The sequence below is a fragment of the Pristiophorus japonicus genome, chromosome 4 (genome assembly GCF_044704955.1).
Source record: "Pristiophorus japonicus isolate sPriJap1 chromosome 4, sPriJap1.hap1, whole genome shotgun sequence".
In the NCBI taxonomy this organism is placed as follows: Eukaryota; Metazoa; Chordata; class Chondrichthyes; family Pristiophoridae; genus Pristiophorus; species Pristiophorus japonicus.
Genome location: NC_091980.1, coordinates 164,862,416 through 164,880,270, shown reverse-complemented (window position 1 = coordinate 164,880,270; position 17,855 = coordinate 164,862,416). Strand labels below are relative to the sequence as shown.

The window sequence follows — 17,855 nt, the reverse complement described above, 5'->3', positions numbered from 1 at the left end:
GATAATCAAAGTTATTTACCTTTACATGTTGCCGTCACTGATGCTTAGAATCAGTTTTCAGGGTGGTCCACAACCCAAGCCACTCAGTACAACTTGCCCAGCATTACAATGCACCAGGTAAACTATATAATATGAATGTGTGGCAATGTTTTATAACCAATGGACAACTGCGAAAGAAAAATAATTACCTCACATCTCCGACAATCTGATCTGTCATCCCATTCAGACACTCCCGAAGTTCAACCACCTCGCCTTTCAGCTCTCTCACACATTGAAGTATAACATCTAATTGCTCCCATATCTCCAGCTGCTGTTCCCGCAGTGCTGCATAGTTGTTACAATCATCTGCCAGTGTTCCACATTCCTTCATTACTAAATGAAAAAAAGTAAATGTTTAAGTAGAGTTAAATGTAATGTTAATCTTCTGACTGATGTGAGGTTGCAGAAGGTCGGTAAACTTTATGTTGTATTAACATGAGGTTTGCATTTAGCCTTTCTGCTCCATTAATCATGGAAGTGTGTCTCAGCTATTAAGAAACCTTCAAAGTATTCTGCTTTTATATGTCTGTTAAAAACACAGGCAGAAATGTCACAACAGCAGTTCTCAGACTTGGAGATGATGTAAATGTAAGCAGGTTATTTGGTTTGGACTATGAGCATAAAACTAGACAGCACAGGTTTAAAATTAACAAGCCTGAAAACAAGGCTAAAGGTTTGAAGAAACACTCCGGATCCTCCCACAGAGAAGTGAATATTTATTTTATTTATTTGTTCTCAGGACATAGTTGACACTGGACAAGCAATGTTCCCTCTAATTTTTTTTCTGCGCGTTATCCCTTCCAGCGATAGCAGCTGATGAGCAGCTTCGGAGACCTTGCGATTTGGTGTGAAGCCATATAACTTAGATAGAACATTGCTGGCATTGCTATATTTATTGGCCATCCCTAGTTGCCCCAAGGTGGTGGTGCTAGGCCTTCACCTTCAACTGCTTCAGCCCTGTGGTGATGGCACTTTGAAAATGGTGCAACACAAGGAATTCTAGGATTTTGACCCAGTGACAATGAAGAAAGGGTGATAAATGCTCAAGTCAAGATGATGTGCGATTTGGAGAGAAACTTGTAAGTGACAATGTTTGCTCGACATTGCTGCTCTTGTCCTTCTTGGTGGTAGAGATCAAAAGGACAGGGCGGAACTGCATGAAACAAGCTTGGCAAATTGCTGCAGTGCATCCCGTAGACAGTATATACTTATGCACAAGTGATAGAGAGGGTGGATATGGAGTTCAGTGCCGGGGTGTCAATCAAGCAGGCTGCTTTGTCTTGGATTGTGGTGAGATTCTGGAGTGTTGCAGCTGCACCCATCCAAGTGAGTGGCAAGTATCCTATCATACAGCTGTCTTAAGCTTTGTAGATGGCAGAGAGACTGTGGGATCAGGAGGTGAGCTATCCGTCACAGGCCTCTAGCCTGCTCCTGTAGCCATGGCGTTGATATGGCTGATCATGTTATGCCTCTGGTTAATGGTGACAGCCAGGATGGTGGGGCATTCGGTGATGGTGGTTCTTTTAAATGTAATGGGAGAGGTGATTGGGCCTTTTTTCATTGAAGAGGTCATTATGCGGCATGAATGTAGCCTGCCAGCCCAATTCTGGATGTTGTCGAGGTCCTGCTGAAGGCTATCATGGACTGCTTCATCATCAGAGGAGTTGTGAATGGTGCTGGGCACTGTAGAATAGTCAGCAAACAGTCCCACTCCTTATGACAAAGGAAAGGCAAAGATGGTTGGACCAAAGATGCAGCTAAGTAACTGTGGCAGCTATGTCTGGCCTCTGTCAACCACAACCATTTTTCTGCAGAGTAGGTATCATACCAGCCATTGGAGGGTTTTATCATTTATGAACAGTCTGCAACTAAAGCAGTTGAAGAGGGGTCAATTAAGCAATTTAAAAAGGAGCTAAATATCAGTTTGAGATTGGTGGTTTCAGGCATCGGCACATCGTGAGATGACCAAATGCTCCATGGAACACTAATTACAATGTTGTGGAGGGGGAGGAACATTGATTAGAAGGCAGTAATTTAGGGATTAGTAGTGGAGAAGCGCTATTGGATGAAATCATGAAGTTTACTTGATTACCTTAGGTGATCAGGGAATATTTATGCAGAACTTTCCCTTAGGAGAAAGAACAGGTGGGTAGGCTCCACATTCTTTGTGAAGAAGCAGACTTTAGTCTGCTAAATTGGGCTTTTCTCATTCCACATTTTATTTTCTTAAAGTTTGCACCTGGTAATATTTTTACAACAATAAAGCCAGGGGTTAAAACTGTACTTTGGCAGACGCCTCTATACATCCAAGGTGTACTGGGAATCATTGGGGGAAAAAATCAGGAGTTGAGAATGGAACTCCAAAGTTTCAATGCATCTTAATATTTAACCAGTTAAAACTGAAGTAGTGGAAAAAAGTGAGAATTCAAAAGAGCTGAAGAATGTCAGTACAAGTACACAAACATACATGGATCATCAAAAAACAGGAAGTTAAGCTCCTACTGTATTTTTAGTAGGTATGAGAACCAATATTTGAAACATCCACTGATCACTTTTTTGACATGAACATAAATATGTTTAGATTTCTGGACAACTTTACATCATGTGGATAAAATTTACCTTTCCGAAGAAAATAATGGATAGTGGGGGCTAAAGCATCAGCTGTAACCTTATCAATCAGGAACACAATCAACCTGTCCAAGTCTAGATAAGGTTTCCTTCAAGTACCTACAGTCTTCTGTATGATGTTACACTATAGTGACAATGAACATTTAGAGACAAGCACTAGTTCCCCACATATTACCTCATAATTTGACAACCTTGAGGTCTTCACCAGGTCATGGAGTGCACAGATAAGGAAAGTGGACTCCCATAATAGAGCTCATCATCCAACTTAAAAAGGAGTGATTTTTGTACTTCTGCGACAGCTTTGGTGTCTACACGAATTTTGGCCAAGTGTGAGGACAAACAAGAGTCAGAATGCACCCCTGACATTTCAGCAAGGGCTCCTTACAGAAGATGGCTAGCCATTAAATGGCAGTGATCCAGGTGAAATTTCTACAGTACATGTGTGGATCCATTTGACTCAGTTAAAGACTATTTTCTGCATCAAGAGGTATATCAGCTACATGGTACCCTAACCCTGGGACTAGTGGATTCTAATATTTAATGAGAATAGCTTTGCAATAAAACTGACTTGCTTTGGGTCAATTACTTTAGAGGTGGTGGCACTCAACTTATCTTGAGAATTTTGCAGCTGACATTCAAGAAGGATATATATCAGCCTATAACTCCTACATGATTAAAATCGCTGCCTCTCTGTGTTCACCTTGTCCATGAGACCCATCTCCTGCTCCCTCGACCCTATTCCCACCAAACTGCTGACCACCCAACTTCCTTTTCTGGCTCCAATGTCAGCTGACATTGTTAATGGTTCTTCTCCTTAGGTACTGTCCCCTCTCCTTCAAATCTGCTGTCATCACCTCTCTCCTCAAAAGAACAACCCTTGACCCCACTGTGCTTGCAAACCATTGCCCCATCTCCAACCTCCCTCTCCTCTCCAAAGTCCCTGAACATGTTGTCGCCTCCCAAATCCATGCCCATCTTTCCTGGAACTCCATGTTTGAATCACTCCAATCAGGTTTCCACCCCGGCCACAGTACCGAAACGGCTCTCATCAAAGTCACAAATTACATCCTTTATCACTGCGACAAAGGTAAACTGTCCCTCCTCGTCCTTCTCGACCCGTTGGCAACCTTTGACATAGTTGACCACGCCATCCTCAGCCAGCACTTCATCGTCATCCAGTCGGGTAGGACTGAAGTTGCCTGGTTTAATTCTTATCTATCTAATCCTAGCCAGAGAATCACCTGCAATGCCTTTTTTCCCCACTCCCGCACCATTGCCTTCAGTATCCCCCAAGAATCTATCCTTGGCCCCCTCCTAATCTCATCTACATGCTACCCCTCGGCAACATCATCTGAAAACACAGCATCAGGTTCCACTTGTATGCAAACGACACCCAGCTCTACCTCACCATCACTTCTCTCTACTCCTCCATGGTCTCTCAGATGTCAGACTGCTAGTCCGACAGCCAGTTCCGGGTGAGCAGAAATTTTCTCCAATTAAATATTGGGAAGACCAAAGTTCATTGTTTTCGGTCCCCACCACAAGCTCTGTTCCCTAGCCACTGGCTCCATCCCTCTCCCTAGTATCTGTCTGAGGCTGAACCACACTATTCACAACCTTGCTGTCATATTTGACTCTGAAATGAGCTTCTGACCACAGGTTCGCAGCATAACTAAGACCACCCATTCCCCGTCTCCGTCCCTGCCGCTGCTCATCTGCTGCTGAAACCCTCATCCATGCCTTTGTTACCTCTAGGTGTGACTATTCCAACACACTCCTGGCTAGTCTCTTACATTCTACCATACGTAAACTTGAGGTCATCCAAAACATGGCTGCCCATATCCTAACTCGCACCAAATCCCGCTCACCCATCACCCTTGTGCTCGCTGACCTATATTGGCTCTCGGTTAAGCAACGCCTCGGATTCAAAATTCTCATCTTCGTTTTCAAATCCCTTCATGGCCTCGCCCCTCCTCATCTCTGTAATCTCCTCCAACCCCACAATACCCCCCCCCCCCCCCACCTCCCACAAGAGATATTTGTGCTCCTCTAATTCTGCCCTCGAGCATCCCTGATTATAATCGTTCATCCATAGGTGGCCGTGCCTTCAGTTGCATAGGCCCTAAGCTCTGGATTTCCCTTCATAAACCTCGCCATCTCTTTACCTTTGTTTCCTCCTTTAAGATGCTCCTTAAAACCACCCCCATTTTTGGTCATCTGCTCTAATTTCTCCTTATGTGGCTCGGTGTCAAATCTTTGCCTTGTAACGCTCCTATGAAGCATTTTAGGATGTTTTACTACATGAAAGGCGCTACATAAATACAAGTGGTTGCTGTTGCCTATTAAAATGATAGAAATCACTGACCACGTGATTCTTTCTTCACAGAGTATGTCCTGGACAAACCAGTAGCTGCTTGTCTCGAATGAACACTGTGCTTGAAGATATTTCCGCTGGCCAATCATCCTCTTCAGGACAATTTCAGCAAGATAAAGATAAGCTATCCAACAGCACATTTTAGTCTTCAGCCAACAGCTTAAGAAAGGCATTGGCAATAATGGTCTTGAGCTTATCCTATTTTAGGTGACACTCATATAGTTCACTGTAAAAAGACTTCAACTCACCATTAACTACCGCTGCCAACATGAGTCATTTAGAGTGCCTGGATGGGAGTAGAACATTCTACTTTATTTAATCATTCCAGACATCAATCTCACCATTATTAAGCCTACTCTGAAGACCATAGGTTACTCACCAGTAATCTATAAATAAATTGAAAACAGTCACAAATCCAAGGGTTTTAGACACCTTCACCTAGATTTCTTAGCAATACTGTTCACTTTATGTTTAGACATCACTCATCTATTGCAAACCATGCAATAAACTTGTAAGAAATTGCTGCATTGAAGGGAAAAAGAATGGCAAATTCCCTTGGCATAACAGTCATTTGCTCCTGTTCACACAAATTGTTTTTTCACACCCGTTAACATACTCATGAAATGCTTCAATAATTCAGGAGTTACTGGATGATCAGAGATACAATATACACATCTCAACAGTATGCAGTGTATAGCATCCAGGGTGGCTTACAAGATGGTGTATAGGATAGCAGCTCGCTAGGGAGCTCTCCCCAAACAAATCTTCCCCTGGTCATCTGCTGCCATCCTTCACCTCTCTCTCCCTCCATCTTCCCCCCGCCCCTTCACCTCTCTCTCCCTCTCAATCTTCTCCTCGCCCCTTCACGTCACTCTCCCTCAACCTTCCCCCCCCCCTCCGCACCCCACCACTGTCCAGGGCCCCTCTGTCCCTAACTTCGACCCCCCAAAGTAATTTTTACTACCCTAAAACCTGTGCCGCAAGGGCCCACTCCCCATCCCCCAATCTCGACTTACCTTCCAGGTTGACCTCCCTGCTACCAAGTCCCTCCAGCTAGACCCCCGCTTCTCACTCCCCACTGGCCAATTCAGCTGCTCCAACCGACCCCCCGGCAATCTCAACGGTGGTGAGCCTCCGACTAGCTTCAACTACAGGTTTGGGCCCTACCTTCTCCGGCGACATCCGGGCCTCCATCTCTCCGGCGACGTCCGGGTCCACTCAACAGCGGAGTCTCTGTCGAGCACGTGGTGTGCACAATGGCTGTGGTCACTCTGACCTCTCCTCCTTCCATAAAGTGGATCTCTGACCATCCCAATACCTGCCCTCAGCCAGGCCTTGGTTTTCTCACCACCTCATCGAAGGGCACTGCTCAGTGCCGAGCTTACAGCTCTCATCCTGCCATAGGCAACTAGGTTCATACAGCAATGCCTGGTCTCCAGTCATCTTGGACCCCCTTGCCACTGGACCAAGATCTTGCTCTGCTAAGCCCATGTGGTAGCCAGTGTGCAACGGTCACCCCCCGTTAAAATAACTCATGCACAGGCATCTTCCACTCTTCAAAATGAAGTTTGGGACCCGGAATGTCAGGACCCTCATGGACAATTTCGCACCGCCATCGTTGCCTGGGAACTTAAGATGCTTCGATGTCGACATTGCCGCCCTAAGCGAGACCCGGCAGGCAGGGGAAGGCCAGCTCAAAGAACAAGGTGGAGGTTATACCTTATTCTGGAAAGGCAGACCACAGGAAGAACGCCGCCTCCACGGAGTCGGTTTCGCCATCAAAGAACGAGCTGGTTGACCACTTCAGAGACTCCCCCTGCGGGATTAGCGAATGTCTCATGAGTCTTCAACTCACCCTATCCCGGAACCAGTGTGCCACAGTTATCAGTGCATCTGCCTCAACACTCGACGCAACAGATGAGGCCCAATGAGGGATTTTACTCCAGTCTCGAACAATCCCTGTCCCGCGTCCCTACGGGCGACAAACTGATCCTCCTCGGCGACTTCAACGCCAGAGTCGTTAAGGACACAGACCTCTGGGGAGGCGTGATCGGCAGAGAGGGGGTAGGGAAAACCAACTCCAGCGGTACCCTGCTCCTGATAAAATACCTAGAACACGACCTTGTCATCACCAACACTTTGTTCCGCAAGAGGGACAAGTACAAGGCATCGTGGCAACACCCTCACTCCAAGCATCGGCACCTGCTCAACGACGTCATCATTCAAGCAAGGGATCGCAAGAACGTGCGTATCACCTGTACCATGACAGGAGCCAACGACTGCTGAACGGACCACCGCCTAATCCGTTCCGCCATCAACATCAATATAGCCCCAAAGCGACGACGGCAACAGAAGCAGTGCCGCAGAAAAATCAAAGCCGGGGCACTCAAAGACCCAGCTAAAAGAGCCCTATACAGCCAGTGCCTCACTGCTAACCTGGTGACCCTTGATGACCTCGAGGCGCACAGCGCTTGGTTTGCCCTCCAGGCCACTATAACCAGAGCCTACGAAGAGATGCTCGGTCACTCAACCAGGAAACACCAGGATTAGTTCGATGGGAATGACCAGGAGATCCAAGAGCTAATAAATCACAAGCTCAGGGCATTTCTGAACCTAAAACAACAACCCAACTCGGGAGCAGCAAAGCAGCTTCACAGACGGCTTAAGGCCGAAGTTCAACAAAAAAAAACTCAACCTAAAGAATAGATGGTGGGTGGAGAAAGCACAAGAGATTCAGCAGCTGGCCGACAGCCATGATGTGCGAGGATTCTTCACCGCAGTGAAGTCCACCTACGGCTCAAGCACCCAAGGCCCCACCTCACTGCTGGCCAAGAACGAGGAGACACACATCAAGGACACCGAGGCAATCAGGACCCGTTGGAAGGAGCACTTTGAAGATCTCCTTAACCGAGACTCTGCCTTTGACACGAGTGTACTCGACTCCATCCCGCAGCATGCTACCCGACACCATATCAGCAAAACCCCAGCCCTGCACGAGGTTGAAAAGGCCATCCGTCAAGAACAACAAGGCATCGGGAGTGGATGGAATCCCTACTGAGGCACTAAAGAATGGCAGAGAGGCACTATTGGCACAAATGCATGACCTCATCTCTCTCATCTGGAAGGAGGAGAACATGCCGGGAGATCTCAGAGATGCAGTAATCGTGACCATCTTTTAAAAAGGGGACAAGTCCGACAGCGGCAAATACAGAGGAATCTCCCTGTTGTCAGCCACTGGGAAAGTCATCGCTAGAATCCTCTTCAACCGTCTTCTCCCTGTAGCTGAGAAGCTCCTCCCAGAGTCACGTGCAGATTCCGTCCACTATGGGGTACAACGGACATGATTTTTATGGCACGACAACTGCAAGAGAAATGCAGGGACCAGCACCAAGCCTTGTACATGGCCTTCTTTGACCTTACAAAGGCCTTTGACACTGTTAACCGCGAGGGACTATGGAGCGTCCTCCTCCTTTTCGCCTGCCCCCAAAAGTTTGTCACCATCCTCCACCTGCTCCACGACGACATGCAAGCCATGATCCTGACCAACAGATCCACCACAGACCCAATCAATGTCCGGACCGGGGTCAAGCAGGGCTGCGTCATTGCGCCAATCCTCTTCTCGATCTTCCTCGCTGCAATGCTCCACTTCACACTCAACAAGCTCCCCGCTTTGTGGAATTAAACTATAGAACCAGCGGGAACCTGTTCAACCTTAGTCACCTCCAGGCCAGATCCAAGACCGTCCCACCCTCTGTCGTCGAACTACAGTACGCGGACAACGCTTGCGTCTGCGCACATTCAGAGGCTGAACTCCAAGTCATCATCAACATCTTCACCGAGGCGTACGAAAGCATGGGCCTTACACTAAACATCCGTAAAACAAAGGTCCTCCACACAGCACTGCCCTCCAGTCATCAAGATCCATGCCACAGCCCTGGACAACATGGACCACTTTATCAGCCTATTATCAGCAAGGGCAGACATCAATGACGAGGTTCAACACCGCCTCCAGCCGCCTGAAGAAGAGTGTTCGAAGATCAGGCCCTCAAATCTGGCACCAAGCTTATGGTCTACAGGGCTGTAGTGATACCTGCCCTGTATGGCTCAGGGATGTGGACCATATACAATAGACACCTCAAATCGCTGGAGAAATACCACCAACAATGTCTCCGCAAGATTCTGCAAACCCTCTGGGAGGGCAGACGCACCAACGTCAGTGTTCTCGATCAAGCCACCATCCAAGCACTGACCACACTCGACCAGCTCCGTTGGGCGGGCCACATTGTTCGCATGCCCAACACAAGACTCCCAAAGCAAGTGCTCTACTCGGAACTCCTACACGGCAAGCGAGTCCCAGGTGGGCAGAGGAACCGTTTCAAGGACACCCTCAAAACCTCCTTGATAAAGTGCAACATCCCCATCGACAACTGGGAGTCCCTGGCCAAAGACCGCCCTAAGTGGAGGAAGAACATCCAGGAGGGCACTGAGCACCTCGAGTCTCATCGCCCAGAGCATGCAGAAAACAAGCGCAGGCAGAAGTGCAGCAAACCAGACTCCCCACCCACCCTTTCCTCCAACAACTGTCTGACAGAGACTGTAATTCCCGTATTGGACTGTTCAGTTACCCGAGAACTCACTTTTAGAGCGGAAGCAAGTCTTCCTCGATTTCGAGGGACTGCCTATGATGATGATAGCATCCACCTTTCATTGTGTAGTTAAATCAATATAGCAACAGTGGACATGGTACGTAATCCACTGAGCAGGATGTGTGGTTTGATGGGGAGGAAGGGATCTCCCCTTTTTGCTGTCTTCCAAGAGCAGCTGAGCATGCCACATTTACAACTTCAAAATTAGTATTTTGTGATTACAATTAATTGCTTGCAACTGCAATTATCCAGTGAGTGAACAACATATGGAATAAACTTCAGATAGAGTACTGTAGACAAAAACCCTTTTAAGAAACAATTTGTTGCTACAAGGAGGCTGAGGGGAGACCTAATTGAGGTGCAAGAAAATTATGAGGAACCGAGATAGAGTGGATAGGAAGGACCCATTTCCCTCAGCAGAGGAGCCAACAACCAGGGGGCATAGACTTAAAGTAATTGGTAGGAGGTTTAGGGGGGATTTGAGGTGAAATGCTTTCACCCAGAGGGTGGTGGGGGTCTGGAGCTCACTGCCTGACAGGGTGGTAGAGGCAGAAACTCTCACCACATTTAAAAAGTATTAGGATGTGCACTTGAAGTGCCGTAACCTACAGGGCTGCAGACCAAGAGCTGGAAAGTGGGATTAGGCTGGATAGCCCTTTGTCGGCCAGCGTGTACACAATGGACCGAAATGGCCTCCTTCCGTGCGTAAATTTCTATGTTTCTATGAATGAGATTGTTAAGATTTGTCTGGATGGATAAATTACTATGTGCCAAATCTTCCTCGTGCATAATTGCCCTGTAATCATCTGACGGACAAATCTCTCAGAAAACTACTCATGTGAGCTACTTTCCAATGTTAACAAGCAATTCACCAAGTGAATGGGAAGGAGAAGTAGGTAAGGTAATTGTATCCCTACCCCCCCCCCACCCCCTCTGCAATACATCAAACCTTTCTCTTAAATTGAGAAATGTCAGGTCATATCTATTCGTTGCACGGCCATTCTGATTATAGTACTGATTGGGGCTGGGGAGTGTATGCAGTGACTCCACTGATAGCAATTGAGTCTGTAACTTCAGACCAAACTGATTGCCCAATCCCAGCAAATTAACGGGTGGATACTCAAAGAATTCCAGCCAGTTGTGTACATTCTCAACTAGGTACTTGCTGATTAAAAATTCATACATGTCAGCCAGCGAGCATCTGGAGTGATATTTTGTGATTGATGCTTTCCCAGGGTCAGCCACATCCAGATCGTGCAAGGCTGGTCTGAAGACACAAATTGCACCCCGCGTCTGTATCTCTTTAAAAACTCTCAAGCTGCAATTGTAGGACACATGAAAACTGAAGCAGCAGCTCATCAGCAGCTATGGGGCTGGGAGATCAAGTGGCTGGCAGCCCCACTTTCGTGACTTAAACATAAAATCTAGGCTGAAATTTCAGTGCAGTTCCTCTGACAATACAGCACTCCCTCAGGAAGGTGATTTGGATGAGATATTAAACCGAGTTTAATGTTCACCATCTCAGGTGGACATAAAAGAACCCATGACACTATTTGTACTGGCCAACACTTATCCCTCATTTAACACCTTCAAAGTGGATTATCTAATCTTTTATCACATTGCTGTTTGCGGGACCTTGCTGTGCTGTCTACAGAACAACAGTGAATGCACCAAAAGCAATTCATTGGCTGTGAAGTGCTCTATAGTGTCTTGAGATAGTGAAAGGTGCTATATGTAAATGCAATTTTTTCTTTCATTTTCCTCTTTCCCCACAAGTGAAGATAACAAATAGATGACCAGATCACGAGTGAGTAATGGCCCATTAAATTAATAGAACTACTGACCAGATCATATTTATAGTGCTCATAATAGTAGCTTCCATCAAAGAATATTGTTGCAGTATTTCTGTAACTTAAAAAATTCAGTTGAAGTTATGGCGTTGGCTCACTTGACAAACATTGTATCTAACAGGTTCGATGACATTTCCTGCCGATTAGATCATGGGTATGAAGAGAAATAAATACAAATAAATTAAGCATTTATAAATTACAAATAAAAAATATTGTTGTAAATAGGTTTTCAATACACTCATGCTGTGTTTAAAAAATATAAATTGAAGTTGTGGTAGTTCTGTCACTGGCACTGGTAATGGCGGGAGTAATTTGAGGTGGTGAATTAAGAGTACCAGAGATTTAAACATATTGTAAACTCAGGACATCCCAAACCACTTTACAGCCAATTAAATACTTTTTTTGAAGTGTCATCACTGTTGTGATGCAGGGAATATGCTAGATAAGCCTGATGATAATACTATAACTTTCTTTATATAAAAAAGTCCCTCATCACCATTGACAGCTGACATCTATGTATTCAAATTTGGTGATTTTGCCCAACAGTTCATTCCAGTCAATCCATATTAAAATGTAATAAAATATGGGAAATGGTTTGGATTGAAGAGAGTTATCATGGGTTAAACACCCCATGGTATAAACTAAGGGACAATAGAAGATTGTAGGAGATTCTGGTGGGTTAAACACCCGGTGGAACAAACTGTGATACCTGGAAAGCGGAGGGGGTGTAAAGAGCATTGGCATGGGTATAAACTAAGTGACCAGGGTGGGGGTTGTTGAAGGTTGCTCTGATGGGTTAAACATAAGAACATAACATAAGCATTAGGAGTAGGCCATCGGCCCCTTGAGCCTACACCGCCATTCAATGAGATCATGGCTGATCTACCTCAACACTTTCCTGCGCTACCCCCATATCCCTTGATTCCTTTAATATCCAAAACTCTATCCATCTCGGTCTTGAATATACTCAAAGACTGAGCCTCCACAGCCCTCTGGGGTAGAGAATTCCATAGATTTACCACCCTCCAAGTGAAGAAGTTTCTCATCTCAGCCCTAAATGGCCAATCCCTTATTCTGAGACTGTGACCCTTGGTTCTAGATTCCCCAGCCAGGAGAAACATCCTCCCTGCATCTACCCTGTCAAACCCTGTAAGAATTGTGTATGTTTCAATGAGATCACCTCTCATTCTTCTAAACTCGAGAGAATGTAGGCCTAGTCTACTCAATCTCTCCTCATAGGACAATCCCCCCCCATCCCATCCCATGAATCAGTCTGGTGAACCTTTGTTACACTCCCTCAATGGCAAATATATCCTTCCTTAGGTAAGGAGACCAAAACTGTACACAATACTCCCCATGGTATAAAAAAAGTCAAACCAACAATATGCCACACAACGTTATCGCTCACCTGGTTGGCTCCGTGCTGTTGGCTTTCTGGGTTTCAATTCGCAGTTGCTCCTGCTGGACCTGCTCCCCCAGCCCTTATGGTAGGCCAGATACATCAGACCAAGCCCCGCCGCTGCCCCCAGACCCAACCCCAGGCCCACCCGGGGCCTACAAACACTCAGATCCTCACTCATGGTGGTCTTTACAGCTTGTTTTGCTTCAGATTCTCAATGGCTTAATGCTGCATCACACACAGAGAGGTGGGCAAGTTGGCATTTCAAAAGGCACATGGATGTGTTATGGCATGAGATGAGGAGGGAGCTTGATGCTTGCGAGCACAAAGTGTCTGTCTCTCCCTGGTGCTGGAGGATGCTCACTTGGCACCAGCTGTTGAAGCCCCGCCCCCTCTCCCTGCTCACGTGAGCCGCTCCGACTCCCAGGTAAACAATCCGCCAACCGTCACTAGGGCGCGCGCTGGCCACCAACCGCGCGGGTCGGCTTCATTACTCGGTTCTGAGGCGTCCCTGAGGCTCGGGTGAGGACTTCTCCATTAACTAGGGGTTGTTTTTTTTAAGGGGCGGTGTGTCTGTGTGTGTTTATATTACTGGTGTTGCTCGGCTCCCCCTCTCCTGACATTTCTCCCTCCCCCTGTTACCTGCGCGCGCACTCACACACACGACCCCGACTGCTTTCTGTTGTGAGCACCGGAAAAACGGAAGCGGCGCCTTTGTACGACCGAAGAAAGAGTCCCCCTGGCCTCCTCCCTCTCCCCCGGAAGCACCAGAGCTGCGGCAGGAGTTCCGGATCCCTCTGCCTCTCCCTCACTTCCTGTCAACTGACGCTTTGGACATTGCGAGAACAACAACTTGTATTTATATAGCGCCTATAACGTAGTGAAACGTCCCAAGGCGCTTCACAGTAGTGTTGTCAGACAAAACAAATACATTTGACGCTGAGCCACATAAGGAGATATTAGGACAAGGCTTAGTCACAGAGGTATGTTTTAAGGGGTGTCTTAAAGGAGGAAAAAGAGGTGGAGAGGTTTAGGGAGGGAGTTCCAGAGCTTGGGGCCTAGGTAGCTGAAGACCCGGCCACCAATGGTTGAGTGATTGTAATCAGGGATGCTCAGCAGGGCAGAATTAGAGGAGCGCAGACATCTGTGAGGGAGTTGTGGGGCTGTAGGTGATTACAGAGATAGGGAGAGGCGAGGGCCATGGAGGGATTTGTAAACGAGGATGAGAATTTTGAAATCGAAGCGTTGCTTAACTGGGAGCCACTGTAGGTCAGCAAGGATAGGGGTGATGGGTGACTGGGATTTGGTGTGAGTTAGGACATGGGCTGTCGAGTTTTGGATCACCTCAAATTTACTTAGGACACAGCTCCGCTCTTGCCAGCTGAAATTTAAAAGGGCCACTTGCCATCTCTAAACATGCCTCATGGTGTGCGGATTCATTTATTTGTGTCAGCTGGGTAGCATGCTCACCCGAGTTAGCAGCCCGCGGATTGAGCACCTAAACCGAGACCTCGGGGTGGACGAAAATCCAGTCGTATCTAGCCGACCGCTTCATTCCATCCGACCCGCCGTTGCTCAAGCTGTACAGTAGGCTGAGGCTTTGGATGGGGGAGGGGAGAGCGGCCCTGAGCAGAGCTCACTCTTGCTCAGGGTGGCTGCGGGCCCGGGAGGAGCCTGCGACCCTGAACCCGGGGCAATGCGAAAGATGTAGTGCTCCCGCCAACGAACCGGAAGCTGCGCGTAAACATTATGCACATAACTGTCAGGTCCCAAATTGGGGGCGACTGCTGCCAATGGAATGGAGTCGTCGCACATGCACAGTTCCGGCGTGCGTTGTTCACTCTGTTTATTGTCTGCTGCAGATCCCTACTTCCCTTTTGTGTCTCGGAGCCGGCCTACCCTCTGTCTCCCACGTTAGCCACTTTTCTAAAACTCGCCTCTCATCGTTGGTAGTTGGGGTGGAGGGCACTGCCGCACGTGCGTACTGGCCGCTACCCCCTCCCCCGCCCCCATCTCCCCAAGTCATGCTGCTCATCTCCACAACTCTTAGTTTTACCAAAGAGTTTTTCCTGTCCAAAACAGATAAGGATTTTCTATATGTGCGTACAGTCCTCTTGACAAATTAATCCAATGGAATAATAAACTGCAAAAAAATCTATGTTACATAGTTTGAACAAAAAACCTTGCAGCATATCTGCACCAATCATCCAGTCTTTAAACGCTGCAAAAGGAAGGCAGTAATTGGCAAATGTGAGCAATCTTCTTTTTTAGATATGAATAAAATTCCATTTTATGGTCAGTTTAAGTTTTAAATATTACAATGTAAACCTACAAATGAGACTCAGAATCACTAGGACATTCATTCTTCCACTCTGATTACTATCACATATAAAAAAAGAAAGACTTGCATTTATAGTATAGTATTAGGCAGTCCCTCGTATCAAGGATGACTTGCTTCCACACCAAAAAGGGATGAGTTCACAGGTGTTTCAATGAGGGACCTGATATTCCAGGTCCCGAAATACATAGTGAAGGGTGGAAGATGCCTGTGCGTGGATTATTTTAACGTGTGGTGGCTGTTACACACCAGCCACCACACGGGCTTGACAAAGCTAGGTCTTGATCCAGTGGTAAGGGTTAACCAAGATGACTGGAAAGCTCTGCTGCATGGTCCTAGTGCGCCCACATATTCCCACTGTCCATAGACCGCAGTGTGGGCTGGCACTTGCATTTATATAGCGCCTTTCACAACCAGAGTATGACTGCAGGGGAGTTCACATCGCCATTTTAGAGACGAAAGTAGATCCTGGAGCACAAGGACTCCAGATAATGGCACACGATTGTAGTTCAGGCCTTGCGAAGTCTCGGGCTCCCGTACTCAGCACACTAGAAAGAGAACACCTCTAGTGTCGGAGGCCCCGCAGACTCGTGTCGCGTAGACATGTAACAATCGATCGATCAATCATTTAATAACAAGATTTTACGACAGAATTTGACACTACTTTTTGTGTATTTAAGATAGTATCTGACTACTATCTGAATTTATGTTTATGTTTTTGCAATGTTTATCTTTATGCAGTGTTCCCTATAATTTATTTTTGTGCGTGGTCCCTTTAAATTTGTATGCATAGTATCTCTTCCAGAAGCAGGAGCTGGTGAGCGGACTGCGTAGAACCTCGTGATTGGTGCGCGACCACCTTGGGGGGGATTATTGGTGTGTGGCCCTCAAAGTTATGGCCTGGCATTTATCATCCCAAGCCTGGATGTTGGCCAGGTCTTCCTGCATGCGGGCACAGACTGCTTCATTATCTGAGGAGTTGCGAACTGAACACTGTGCAATCATCAGCAAATATTCCCATTTCTCCCCTTCAGGTAAGGTCATTGATGAAGCAGCTGAAGATGGTTGGGCCAAGGACCCTGTCCTGAGGAACTCCTGCAGCAATGTCCTGGGGCTGAGATTATTGGCCTCCAACCGTTCGGTTTTATTGTACTTTTTTGTCGCAGTTTGATAGAACTGAGTGGCTTGCTAGGCCATTTCAGAGAGCAGTTAAGAGTCAACCACATTGCTATGGGTCTGGAGTCACATGTAGGCCAGACTGGGTAAGAAGGACAGGTTTCCATCCCCAAAGGAACTAGTCGGGTTTTTACAATAATTCGATAGCTTCATGGTCACCATTACTGATACTAGCTTTTCATTCCAGATTTATTTAATTAATTGAATTCAAATTGACATGGTCGTGGGATTTGAACTCGTGTCTCCGGATTATTAATCCAGGTCTCTGGATTACTATGCTACCGTACCTGTAATTATTGAAGATTTTTTTTAAAACAAAATCAAATCTGATATTCTTTATTCAGTATTTTTCATACACTGCTTCAGATGGATCTAATGTTATGGCATTAGTATGCACTGATATTAACTCATATGACACCCCATTCCTGTACTGTCTCGGTGGCTGAAAGCACAGCTACCAATGGTTGGTTGAGGCTACAGAGAGAGGGACAAAGCCATCGAAGGATGAGGACAAGAATTTTAAATTTGAGGCATTGGGGGAACTAAGTCAATGTAGGTCAGTGAGAAGGGAGGTGATGAGTAAGCAGGAACTGATGTGGATACAGACAGCAGGGTTTTGGACGAGGTGGAGTTTATGGAAGGTGAAAGATGGGAGGCTGGCAAAGAGAGCATTGGAAAGCATGACCCACTGTTTGCAACCTTGCCACACTGCACACTGTTCAATCTGAGTTTCCTTTACACCCCACACACACATATTCTCTTCCTTAAACCCCTCTGACTCTCTCCCTCCTTTAAGAATCCTAAAAAACAAGCTTTTGGTCACTTCCCAATACCTCCTTCTTTGGCTCGGCGCCCATTTCTTAACAAAATATTTCTGTGAAGCACTTTGGCACATTTTTCTATATTGAAGGCACTATATAAATGCAAATTGTTGCACTACTTGAGTCTGGAGATGACAAGGATATGTACACAGGTTTCAACGGAGGGTGGGGCTGGTCGGGCAGAAGTGGGCAATATTACGGAGGTGCAAATAGATGGTCTTTTAGGTGATGGAGAGGAAACTCAGTTTGAACAGTGCGGCAAGGTTGCAAACAGTCTCACACGATAACTCCTGGAATCTCCCAAGGATCTGTCCTTGGCCCCTCCTCTTCCTCAACTACATGCTTTCTCTTGACAACATCATCTGCATATGTGGGGTCAACTTCCACAAGTACCCTGGTGAAACCCAGCTCTACCTCCCCACCACCTCTCTTGTATGAGTTCTGCCACAAACTGCACTCCCTTGCCCTGCATCCCTTACAATGAGGAGCTTACCTTTATTGCTCAGTATCTAGTCCCATGAGCCAGGGCTAGTAACAATTAAAACCCTTCATTATGTGATTTTGAACATGCCCTATGTGTGTTT

General features: G+C 46.6%; 1 protein-coding gene across 5 annotated transcripts in view; it reads right to left on the bottom strand.

The window, feature by feature from the left end:
* Positions 1-13,670, bottom strand: part of rmdn3 (regulator of microtubule dynamics 3) — a 430,747-nt gene extending 417,077 nt beyond the window's left edge. For 3 of the 5 annotated variants that reach the window (XM_070878788.1, XM_070878789.1, XM_070878787.1), the window contains exons 1-2: positions 12,946-13,668; positions 189-372 (exon numbers count right to left, since the gene is read on the bottom strand). In XM_070878788.1, the coding sequence (XP_070734889.1) occupies positions 189-372; positions 12,946-13,117 (356 nt within the window). In that variant the 5' untranslated portion in view covers positions 13,118-13,668. Of the gene's footprint in view, positions 1-188; positions 373-12,945 lie in introns of all 5 variants that reach the window. The other 2 variants (XM_070878790.1, XM_070878791.1) reach the window with 1 other exon arrangement.
* Positions 13,671-17,855: the final 4,185 nt, after the last annotated feature.